Below are 13,137 nucleotides of genomic sequence, written 5' to 3' on the forward strand. Positions count from 1 at the left end.
AACCCAGATGTGTTAAGTCCTCTCTGAAAAGGTTTCAAGCTACATTAGACAGGAACCCTGGTATTAACAGACAGGAGACTTGCTGCCCTTCCAAGTCTCTGTTTTTTACCTGGAAACTTTTTTCTTTCTTTGAAGGATCTCCTACAAACTGGGTGAAACTCCTGGCACCGGGAACTCGGAGAACAAGCTTCATTCTCCACACATGTGCCAGGAGTTAAGTAAATTTCAAACTTACTTAAGATGAAGACTTAAAAGTACAATAATGTCTGATTCAATATTCTGTTTAATTTCACAAGTTTCACAAGTTTAAATTATACTTTATTTTTGTTCTGCTGCATGCTTTTTATAAATCTTAGCACTGATAACTAGGTTATGATATTTATTTCATTATCTACTTCAGATTTCAAGTCATAGACAAAAACTCAAAAAGCATTAGATCTTGAAAATCATCTGTCTAGTTCAGTGATTTACAAAATTCTCAGGCAATTAGAGTCTTTCTCTTTAACCAGACCTACTTTATTTGTTTGTTATTTGTTTCGCAGAGTGAGCTTAAAACAAATAAAACTTATTTGTTTTATAGAGTGAGCTTCCATTTAATGTTTCTTCAAAACAAAATTGAAGAACTAACATGGTCTCTACTGAGAACATGTACATACAGTATGTGTTTATCACCAAGTTGATCCAATGGAAAAAACAAACTTTATTCACTTATCTTCATTCAATTTAGCTGCACTACGTCTCAGAGGTTCTGCCAGCCAATCATGAAGAGAAAAAAACAAGACACTGTCTAGCCTCCATAGTTCATTTTCTAGATGCCACATAGAAGATAACCATATCAATGGGAGCAGGGCATGGCAGAAGCCTGCAGAGGGAGCTTTGAGGACATGGTGAAGAGGGACTGGGATAAGCTTTTGGAGAAGAGGTGACCTACAACACAAGCCAACAACAAATGCTGACAAGAGAAAAAATAAAGACCGCAAAAGGGAAGCCAATTGTTTTGTCTGGACTTGGAGGTTCACTGTATATGGTAGGACCTCAATAAATAGCTGGTTAGTTGGCTAACTAACTAAATTATTATTCCAGAGAAAGTAAGTTTATAAAAGTTACTTCATGAAGTAAGGGGCATATAGGTCTAACCACTCAAAAGAATTTGGATTTCTTCTCTAAACTAGTACTTGAAAATGCAAATGTTTACAAGGATCTTGTAGGAAATGTGAATAAGCAAAGTAGGCCAGGTGTAAAAATGGCAACAAAGTCAGGTACCGAATGAGATGTGTCAACACATAGATGGTTAATAAATGATCTTGGCCCTAAGGCTGCACGTATAAATAAGCACATATAATATGTGTGTAATGTGAGGATTGCCTCCATTCATGTACTGAACAAAATGGGATCACAGAAAAGGGACTTAATTGAAGGAAGCAGGAAGACATTACTGATGAGATTTTGTCTGAAATGAACATGAGGGATGAGCAGGAGCTCATTTCTGTATTCCAGTCAGGTGGGTCTCCTCACTGCCCCACAACATCCCACACTCTGCTATGTCTTCTCTCAAGCCTTTCACTGTGTTTGGTGGGCCCTGCCTTTCTCCTTGACTGATTTAATTTTTACTGACCCTTAAGGACCCCATGCAGACCTCCCTCCTTCCTCCCACACAAAATCTTCAAAGATGTCCCACATATCAAATGCTAATTGAGAACACACCAGAGGCTAAACATATTAGAAAGTTGAATGACCCACAGGACACAACAGAGTGAAGTGCTCAGGGAAGGGTGTCATTCTGTGCGCAGTGAGAAATTTAGGAGTTTGAGAGACAAGGATTGACTGGCTCTGTGATTTCAGGAAGATCACCAGCCTCTGTTTTCCTCAGTATTCTTACCGATAAAATGGAGGCTTTTCCTCGTGATCATTATGCTTCTTTTCAGTTCTAAGATTATGACTCTAATTTTGAGAAAGAATTGATCTTTTTGTTCTGCTTTCAGTAGTATTTCCACACTTGCTTTTCTTATGTTACATGGTGAGTGGAAAAATCACTAATCAGTGGCATTAAAGAACGGCAGCTCTGTGTCATTATAAATATCATATAATTCCTACCCTGACAGGAAACTGCACAGGTCGCAGGTTCACTGAGATGAAGTCAGCTGTCACGTTTCCCTGTTACAACTGTGGTCACCTCCCATTACTTTAAGAATAGGTCACTTACAGTTCTCTGGACTCACAGTGTCATCGAAGTGAGAAAACACTATGACAGGAGGAGTACGGAGACCGAAGATTAAAGGAAAACTGCCTGTGGAGAACAACATACCTGAATTAGGGAATCTGTGAAATTAAGTCAAAATTCAGGCAGTCCCCAGATTATGACTGAACCTGACTTAACAATGTTCAGGTTTCCCATCAGGATACTTTATAATTAGATAATTACATTAATAATTCAGGGACTAGTTTCTTCCACACACGTAAGCAAACCCACAGGGTATACGCACTTCACTGAGGCAGCAATTGTATGCTGGTGGCTAGTCTCATAGATAGAGAAGCAGCTGACAGAAACACAGGAAAATGAAAAACCAGAAGATCCAGAACCGAGAACGTTTACAAAAGAAGTAGCCGGAGCCTTTCATCTCACTGAAGCAGGATTTACTAAGCTTGAGGAGCAAGATATTAACACTAAGAGGTTTACAAAAGTTTGCCATGCACTTAGTGGGAACATGAGCTGCTATAAGAGCATTTATGATGAAAAAAGGAGAAAGGCTATGCAAAAAACCGCCAATACCTGTTTTTGAGAAACAGAGCTTAGTGGCAAGCTCCCCTCTAGGAACAGAATCAAATCCTGATCCCCGGCACCATCTCCATCATCATCTTCTAATGTTAACCTCTACCTTCTTGCTTCAAAAATGCTCCCTCCAATGAGCAAGGTATTGATGCAACATTAGATGAGTGATAACCTTTAATACTTTTTTGAAAATTCTTCCCATCTTCTGTCTAAACTTTTTGTATGAGTTTGTGTGTTATTTGTTTGAGTTAAAAGAGCACACTAGTTTCTGTAACTTATTATTACAGTAAATGAACATTATTATTACAATATCACATTATATTATTATTACCACACATGAGCCACTAGAGTTACTGTTATTATTATCACAGTATACGTACTGTTCATCAGGGATCTCAGTTACATACAAATTTGACCCAAAGGTGTTCTCAGAAATATAACTCATCCATTATGCAGGGACTGTCTATAATTAATGAAGGAGTTATTTTTACGTTACTTTAGTTATAAATTATTGAAGATTTGTTTTGATGTTAAAAACAGGTAACAGATTATGAAATACCATAAGTTTGTTTTAAGATCTTAGATCATGAATTGCTGACAGCTATTTGCAAAACATAGGAGGCATTTTATCAGCATATACTATTAATTTTCAGCTCACCTCATTCCAACTTGGTGCATTAATTGTACTTTGGTTTTAAGTAAAAGAACAACCTCTGGATAGATTTCATCAAAAAGCTAATCTATTGAAATAACACTAGGCTATCTCATGGTGTCCAAGGAAAAGTCCATCAGGAGAAGGGACCAGATCAATTCCAAGGACCTTAGCAGTGAAACCTCATGGGCCTCCCTATCTTTAGTTACCTTTAGTTTTAGTTTAGCTCCTAGACTCCCAACCCATATCTTTCGACTCACCCCAAATTTTAATTTCTTTTTTTTTTTTTTTGGCCGGGGCCAGGTTTGAACCCGCTACCTCTGGTATATGGGGCAGGCGCCCTATTCCTTGAGCCACAACCGCCACCCCCCAAATTTTAATTTCTAAGAAGTATCTGTTGGACACAACTTTGGTCAAATGTCCTCCATGGGTACAACGTAATCGACTATGACAAAAAACCTTTGTTAGAAGAGTGACCTATTACAAACATGGTCACCAGGGGTCCAGCCCTGTATAAGAGACCAATTTGCAAAAAGGGGAAATGTTTGGACGGAAGAAGCCGCCTCCAGATACACCTGCCCTCTGCACATGCTTTTTCTACTTCGGTTTTTACTTCCTCCCTCCTCCCTTGTCCCATTATCAGTATCTATTTGATTATACCTTGCCCTTCTAGGGGTATGTATTTTGTATAAAATTAAATTAATGAAAGAGAAGAATCTTTTGTTATTCTGCAAGTTAAAATGTAAATAATGTGATTGTAGGTACTTTATAAAGGTACCCAAGAGCTGAACTAAAATATTATATAAAAACTAGCCATAAAATACAGTCTGTGATGGCTTGGCGCCTGTGGCTCAAGCGGCTAAGGTGCCAGCCACATACACCTAAGGTGGCGGGTTTGAATCCCCAGCCCGGGCCTGCCAAACAACAATGATGGCTGCAACTAAAAAATGGCCGGGCACTGTGGCAGGCGCCTGTGGTCCCAGCTACTTGGGAGGCTGAGGCAGGAGACTCGCTTGAGCCCAGGAGTTGGAGGTTGCTGTGAGTGTGATGCCATGGCACTCTACCCAGGGGGATAGCTTGAGGCTCCGTCTCAAAAAAAAAAAAAATATATAGTCTGTGATAATACAATGTGATAATTTCACTTTGACCAACCACAGGATAATTCTTTCTTGATTACTTCATGTCTTGAAAGTAAAACCTAGACATTTTATAAATACCAGATATTCTAAGACATAATGAAAACATATAGTATGTGTGTTATGCTCCCCTCTGTAATCTGTGAAGGAAGTTCTTCTTGCACAATTTTAGGGATCAGTGATTTTCAACCAGTGTGCCATGAGAGGATCTTAGATGTACTGCAAAAAATTTTAAAGATCATTAATTAAATTATTTTCAAAAAAGTTCAAGTATAGCAAGTATATTCTTTTTTTACTCTTTTTGTTTTGATTAACATAATTTAAGTGTGCCTCAGTGTGCCTAGTGAAGTATAAGTTCAAGTGTGCCGTGAGGTAAAAAAAAAAAAAAAAAAAGGCTGGAAAACCCTGACCTAAATCTTTATTCTAACTATAGTATCTATATACCCTTATTTACTGAAAGTTTAATTTTCCTTGGCTTCCTGGAGGCTTTCCTCATACAGGTCTCTTTTGCTACCTATCTGCCTGCCCACAATTGAGGGACATATTCCAAAACTCGTTTTTATCTTTGCTTTTTTTTTTCTCATAGAATTCAAGGGTACAATTGCCACCTCAAGACCAAGACTGCCAAGTCTATCCTGAAAACTTCGTATATTTTAGTCCATTGTTTCTGCAGGATTCTATTTTTCTATTTCCTTCATACTGAAAGAGCAACATGTCTCAAACCAAAACCACAAACCAGATTATCTTTCTATATTTATTTTGAAATTACCACTGTCACTTTTTCCCAGTCTTGGGGTTGCTCTGAAGCCTTAGTAATCATGAAAAGATTATTAAATTGCACAATTGTAATGATGAACAAGGCTATATTCTGGTCTGAATCTTGGAATTTGACTGTCAAAGAAGGGCTTTCCCTATAACTATCAGTCTTTAGATGTGCAAATTTAACAAGCCTAATAATTATTTGAGATTAAAATTGCTCCCCAAATAGTAAAAAAAAATAAAAAAAAAAACACTTAAGAATTTCAGATATTCTCTGCCAATGACAATTTCTGAATTATGTAGGACGAATCGGCTACTGTGGTGTTGAATCTTCCTACTCTTCTAATCGATTGTCATCCTTTAAAGCACTGCTAATTCTGGAAAACAATCTATAACGTATCAGAATCAGACCAAACTACAAGTCCCATGATGAAAAGCAGGAACCCAGAGCAAGGTTCACTGTAGTTCTCCTGGGAATTGTAGTTTTCTTATCACCTGTCAGGTAAACTAGGTATTGTATTTTCCATTTCGCAAAAGCGCTTTTGAAAAATTAAAGACAGCGCAGATAACATTTAGTTCCCAGCCATAGGACTAGAGTTAAGTTCTCTACCAGGCAGCCGGGGCGGGGCGGCACGAGTCCAGTCGGCGTCTCCGGGACCGACGCCCTCCGCCTGACGTCACTTCCGGAAGGGCGTCCCAGGCCCCGCCCTTCCTTCCTCCTCGCGGGGATCCCGGGTTCGGCGGCCGGGCACGGGCGGGAGTAGGTGGTTTCGGGGCGGAGAGTCACATGAAGCGTCTCGGTGCTGTGGCAGGAGGCGAAAAGCTGCAGGTGAGTAGAGTCGGTTTCACCGTCACCGGGAGGCGCTCTCGACGGGATCGCAGAGCGGGCTGAAGCGGGGACAGGGTGGCGAGCGCTGTCCCGGGCTGTCGCGCGGGTGACACCTGCACCCTCCGTGGCTGGCAGGGGGATAGGTCTTCGCGGGTGGGTAGACAGACGCCTCTGAAGTTCCTCCCGTCCCTGGCCAGCTGCGAGCCCCGACCGCCTCCGCCGTGTGTCTGGAAGGCACTGGCCGCGCACCCGGCGGCGGAGGCGGTAAGGTCTCGGGGCCCCCAGGGAGCCCGGGAGCTGTAGACTTCACCGCCCAAAGTGCCAAAGACCGTTGGTCCACGCAGACCCCGACCTTACCTTCCCAGAGTTGCCGCTGGGATTGTCCACTCTCCTTGGCCGCCCACTTCGCTAGCCCACCAGGTTCCTTAGTGTCGGGCCACCTCACCTACTCGAGGTTTTCCAGGGAGAGACTGAGATGATCGTCCTGGGAGCATCTCCACGCAAGGGTAAAAGTTAAGACAGCTCCTAAGGAACACAACACATTTTCTTAACGTTTGAGTAGCTCTCACTTCTGGACGTCAGTGGTCATATTAACATGCGACCGCCCCACAGCCCGGAGGCTTCAGGTAGTGAAGTGGCAAACAGCAGGTTTGGTAATATTGAGATTTCAGACTGACTTGCTTGTTTGGAAGGCCTTCAGGCGGAACCGAGCTGCAGTGAATCAGCAGCTCAAGTTTCTTGAATCTTTGATAGTGGGAAGGTTGCCCAGGGCCACGTGCTGAGTTAAAAAATCTTATTTCAGCATCTTTCCAAGTCCAGATGACTGGTTTCCTGTATTTCTCACCGGGAGAGTTTGGTGGATGAAGTTGAGCAGGCAGGCGTGTTATGTGTAGCCTTGTCATTTTTTTTAGTCTGGTTACTACAATTTTGGGGGTTTAAACCATCTCTTCTTTGTATTATGATATCCTCATACAAGATATACTAGTCCTTTTGGTAACAGAGATTGAATATGAGTTATAAAGATTTGCTAAGGACCCTCTGTTTATTGCATAGCAGAATTGGTGATGAGCTGGAAACTGAAGAGCAGTTTAACTTTTAATTGTTTAATCTTGTTGAATATAAATTTAATGTTCATTAAGTTTTATTGCACTTGATCAAGCTTATTTTTAAAATAAGGATCCTGGGTTCTATAAAATGTTACTTTAGGAGCCTTAGGAAACTGATCGTTCCTATGTAGCATCTAAACTTTGGGTTTACTCTTATTCTGTGTAAGCCTTGAGAGTTTCACTAATTGAATGGAAAGGTAATGAGAATAATTTTCCTCTCTTTCTTTTTCTCCTTTCTCTTCTTCCCTCCTGTACTATATATGGTACTTCTGGATGATAAGCGTGGAGTAAAGCTCCAATTTTCATCATTGTTTTTCCTACCAACTCTTTTATATAGATAAAACCAAGTTAAAATGAAAAGTACAAAAATCCTTCACAGGAGGGTCAAGAAAAAGTGCAAAATGGATTGTTGTCTTTATCACAAATGGAAGTCATAGAGTTAGTGGGGATTAAAGGAAAGGGGTTGAGTGTATTTTTATGTCAAATAAAATAATAGAATTCCATGAAATTAAAAAGAACATTTTGTTTTCTTTTGGATCCAGCTCCAAATTTAAAGACTAATCTTTAATATGTCCTTCTCATTTTTAGATAGTGAATTCCTAAGAAGAAAACAATGGATTGGGTATCAGTTGTTCTCTAAGTATTTGGACTCAACAGCGTGCAGGTTTGTTGCAAAGGCCAAAAGAAGATGGCAACTCCTTATGTCCCAGTTCCTATGCCCATAGGAAACTCTGCTTCCAGTTATACAACCAGCAGAAATCAAAGAAGTTCCTCTTTTGGCAGTATCTCAACAACCTCAGACTCTTCCAAAGGCCAGTTAGAAGACTCAAATATGGGTAATTTTAAACAGACAAGTGTTCCTGATCAAATGGATGGTACTTCATCTGTCTGTAGCAGTCCCCTCATTAGGACTAAATTTACAGGTGCAGATTCTTCCATTGAGTATTCTACTAGACCAAGAGAAACCGAGGAACAAAATCCTGAAAGAGTGAATTGGGAAGATAGGCCATCTACACCTACTATACTGGGGTATGAGGTGATGGAAGAAAGAGCTAAATTTACTGTAAGTATGGACTTCTACTATATAGTAACAGACAGTGAAAGATAAACTAACTTGAGTGCTTAAACCAGTGTCAAATTAATGTGAGCCTGTACTTAGAATGTCTTCAACATAAAAATTCTGATGGTTTTTATCCCACTAAATCCTGTCAGACTGGTAGTAAACTTTGGTTTTTACCTTAATGAATTTTCACAAATCAGACACCTATGTAACTAACTAGCACATAGATCAAGAAACAGAGCATTACTAATATCCTAAAAGCGTCCATCAGTTGAGACCCACTCACACAACACTTTTCTTACAACCTAGATTAATTTTGTCAATTTTAGAACTTTACATAAATGATATTATAGAGTATGTGCTCCTTTGATCTGGCTTCTTTTCTTCAGCATTATGTTTGTAAGATTCATTCTTAATCTTGCATGAATTGTAGGCAGCTCATTTTATCACTATAATAACGCTCCTTTATGTGACTATACAAGAATTTATCCTTTCTTCTCTTAAAAGGCATTTGGATAATTTCCATTTGAGGGTTCTTACAAATAGTACTCCTTTCAACATTTTAGTATTTGTCACGTGTAAACACTTGCTAGGTCATATGTCTAGCTTGAGAAGAAGATACTGAACAGTGTTCCAGAGTGGTTGTCCTTTATTTTCCTAGAAGCATCATATGAGAGTCCATTTGCTCCTTACCTTTCCAACATGTGGTGTTTTAACACTTTTTTCATTTTAGCTATTCTAGTGAGTATAATAAAGTAATATATCACATTGTGGTTTTAATTTAATTTTCTTAAAGACAAATTAATATGAAAAGCTTTTTGGTCATTTGGATGCTCTCCTGTGAAATGTCTGTTGAAGGTTTTTGTTCATTTTTCTTTAAGAAGCCTTCTTCATTTTGATTCGTAGTTTTCTGAGCATTCAGGACAGAAGTCCTTTTCAGCTAATGTGTTGTGTGACTGTCTTTTTGCTCTGTGGTTTGCCTTTTTCCCTCCTTAATAATGCACTTAATAAACAAAAGTTCTTAATTTTAATGTAGTCCAATTTATTTTTTTCTTCTGTGGCTAGGAGTTTTTGAAATCTTTGCCAGCTTCAAGGTTACAAACATTTTGTTCTGTGTTTTCTTCTTAAAGCTTTATTGTTAGGCCTTTCACATTTAAATTTTTAAAGCATCTGAATTGATTTTTGACCATGGTGTGAGGTAAGGATGAAGCCATTGTTTTTTTTCCATATGGGATCTATTATCAGGCTTTTATTTAAAAGAACACTCTTTCTCTGTATTTGCGTTGTTGTCTGTATCTGCTTCTGTGTGTTATTTTTTCATCCTTTGCTAAATTCACACTATCTTAATTAGTCAGTTTTTGTAATAGGTCTCAATAGTAACCTTGTAGTTAAGTACTCCTATTTTGTTGTTCTTCAGGATTGCCTCGGCTACTTTGGGCCATTTGCACTGAGATCTTGTTAAACCTATAGATTAATCTAGGGAGAACTGACATCTTTATAATACTGACTCCTCGAATCTATGAACTTAATCCATTGACATAATTCTTCAATTTCTTCCAGTAGTTTTTTGTTGTTTTCAGTGCAGAGACCTTGCATCTTTTGGTTAGATTCATTTCTGATGTGGATATTCAATACTCTTGTAAGAGATACCTTTTTTTATTTTTTGTTTGTTGCTAATGTATGTACTTTGATCTTGTAGATTTATGTATGTCGACCTATGTGGTTTTATGATGGAGCAACCTTACTAAGTCACTTATTATTCTTAGAGTAAAATTTTTAAGTTTACTGCTGTATTTCATTCTATAAATTTATGATAGCATGGGATGCCCTTGCCAAAAAATTGCTAAGATAATTTATGAAGAAACTTTCTTTAAAACTAAGTTATCATAAGTCTGGTGATATGGGAAATCTGTATGGAACTGTCTTTTTTGAGATCAGTTTTAGATATTAAACTAATGTCTCATTTCCAGATGAAGGAATGAGCATGCATTGAGTTGACACTGTGGTCTGAATGTGTGTTCCCACAAAATTCATTTATTGAAACCTAACCTTAAAGGTGATGGTATTACGGAATGGGGCCTTTGTGAGATGATTAGGACCTAGGGGCAGAATCCTCATGAATAGGACTATTGGTCTTATAATAAATAGTAACTCCAAAGAGCTCCTTTGCCAATATTCTGCATGTGAGGACACAACTATAATATGTCATCTGTAAACCACAAAGCTGACCCTCACTAGACACCAGATCTGCTGACAACTTGATCTTGGACTTGTCAGCCCCTAGAACTGTGAGAAATAAATTTCTATTGTTTATAAGCTACCTGGTTTATGATGTTTTGTTACAGTAGCCCTATCAGACTTAAGACAGGTGATAGATGCAAAAATGCAAGTATGTAGCCAAATTTAAAGTAGTAGTATAAAAATATAAAGTCTTTTGAGACGTTGTAAAGGGAGAAGTAAATGATAGATCTGAAATTTTTCATGTTCAGTAAATCAGCATGTTCTGATTACCCATTATGCATCAGGTACTATTCTGGTTTATAGTGGTACAGCAGTGTGAATTAATTATAGGTAAGTAAATGGTGTGTCACATAGTGATAAATACTATATAAGGATAAAAGAGGGAGGGAGAGAGAGTATCCCTGAAACTGGGGTTGGGATTTAAATAGTGTTGTCAGTCATGGCCTCACAGAAAAGATTTTAGTACTAACAAAGAATGAGCCATGAGGCTATCCGAGGAAAGAACTTTTCACACAGATGGGTCAGTTACAAAGACCCTCGTAGCTGACTGCATACTAAGCAATGTGGAGAGAAGTTGGAATGAGATAACAGATAAGGACAGGGCGTGTGGTACACAGATTATGGTGTGAGGCTATTGTAAGGACTTTGGATTTACTCTGTATAAGATAGGAATCCTTGAAAAGTTGTGGGGGTTGTTGTTGTTTTAGAGACAAGGTCTCATTCTGTCACCCTGCTAAAGTATGGTGGCAAGATCATATCTTGCTGTGGCCTCCAGCTCCTGCACGCAAATGATCTCCTGCCTCAGCAGTCCTGCCACCAATTAGCATGCCACCACACCCAGCTAATTTTTTTAGAGAATTTGTTGTAGAACTAGATTTCACTGTGTTCCCAAGCTGGCCTTGAACTCCTGGGCTCCAACAGTCTTCCTGCTTCAACCTCCCAGAGTAGTGGGATTATGGGTTTGAGCCACTGTTCAGCCTAAAACAGTTTCTGAATGAAGAGTCATGTAATCTGACTTAATGTTTAAAAAGTACATTCTGGGTAATGAGTTAAGACTAGATTGGGAGCACAGAGTAGAAGCAAGAAGCAGATAGTGGACTCTTGGAGTGTCTAATGGAGACATGATGGTGACTGTGAACTAAGGTAGTGGAGGAAGTCCTGAGAAGTAATCAGATTCTAGATCTATTTTGAAAGTAGAGCCAAAAAATATTCCCTAATGATTTTGAAGTAATGTGTGCAAGAAAAAGAAGTCAAAGATGACCTCAAGGTCAAGAAGAATGTGGTCACCATTTAATTGGATGGCAGGTTTTGAGAAGAAAGTCAGGATTTATTTTTGAACATGCTAGATTTGAAGTGTCTATTAGACATTGAACTGGAGGAGTCATGTATGAGAGAGTGTGTGTGTGTGTGTGTGTGTAGTTTAGGGGAGAGATCTGAACTGAAGATACAAACTTGGAAGTCTGAGGTTTGTTCTGGTTTTTTTTTTTCTTAGTATGTGTGACAGAACTTTTATTTCATGCTGTTCCTATCTCTGTATAAGATAGGAATCCTTGAAAAGTTGTGGGTTTTGTTGTTGTTGTTTTAGAGACAAGGTCACCCATGCTAAAGTATGTTAAGATAGGAATCCTTGAAAAGTTGTGGATTGAAAATATCTTAACACAAATCTTTTCATGGAATACCATTCAAAGGATATGTTAATATAAATACTCCCCTACTGAGTTGGGCTGTGAAACCTTTAACTAAAATTCCTAGAACTCTGGATGTCGTCTTCTTTTTCTTTTTCGTTTGGAATTCATTGAGGGTACAAAGGATTAGGTTACACTGGTTTCATTTTTTAGATAAAGTCCCTTTTATAATTGTGTCCTGCTCCCGAGAGGTTTGCCATATACTGTGCCCTCCCCCTTCTACCACCCACCATGTATTAGGTCATCTACTACCTTCATATTAAAATTAAGTACATTGGATTCTTGCTTCTCCACTCTTGTGATGCATTACTAAAGAAGAATGTGTTCTACCTCAATCCAGGTTAATACAAAAGATGTGAAGTCTGAGTTTTTAAAATTATTTTTCCTAAATGTAGTCCTTTGACCTGATCTTATAACTTAGGAGAAAGTAGCTTATAACTTACCAGAAAGCATTAAGACTGTTGATCTGGTGGTATATAAAATATCATATTTTTGAAGTAAGTGTTTAAAAACAAAAAGTGACTAGGTTGGGTGGTGAGTAGGATTGCGGAGGAGGCATGAGATGGGTTTCTTTTTTTGCAGTTTTTGGCTGGGGCTGGGTTTGAACCCGCCACTTCCGGCATTATGGGGCTGGCGCCCTATTCCTTTGAGCCATAGGCAGCGCCTGGGATGGGTTTCTTTTGTTGGTAATATTTTGTTTCTTGTTCATAGTACTAGTTACCTGGGTGTGTTCACATTGTGAAAATTTATCAACTTGTATATTTCTGATTTGTGCACTATTCTGTATATATAATATTCTATAATTAAGAAAATAAGTACTACATAAAAAAAAGTACAAAGTAGTAGATACTAAGTTTCAAGTAAAAAGTAGAAACAGCTGCCATTAGGACATAGAGAAG

General features: G+C 38.7%; 1 protein-coding gene across 1 annotated transcript in view; it reads left to right on the forward strand.

The window, feature by feature from the left end:
* Nucleotides 1-6,051: 6,051 nt before the first annotated feature.
* SNX16 (sorting nexin 16) overlaps nt 6,052-13,137 on the forward strand; it is a 39,163-nt gene continuing 32,077 nt past the window's right edge. The window contains exons 1-2 of the mRNA XM_023518404.1: nt 6,052-6,146; nt 7,841-8,315. Of these exons, the coding sequence (XP_023374172.1) occupies nt 7,941-8,315 (375 nt within the window). The 5' untranslated portion in view covers nt 6,052-6,146; nt 7,841-7,940. The remainder of the gene's footprint in view (nt 6,147-7,840; nt 8,316-13,137) is intronic.

Source organism: Otolemur garnettii, unplaced genomic scaffold, assembly GCF_000181295.1.
Source record: "Otolemur garnettii isolate 467f Iridium unplaced genomic scaffold, OtoGar3 scaffold00004, whole genome shotgun sequence".
NCBI lineage: Eukaryota > Metazoa > Chordata > Mammalia > Primates > Galagidae > Otolemur > Otolemur garnettii.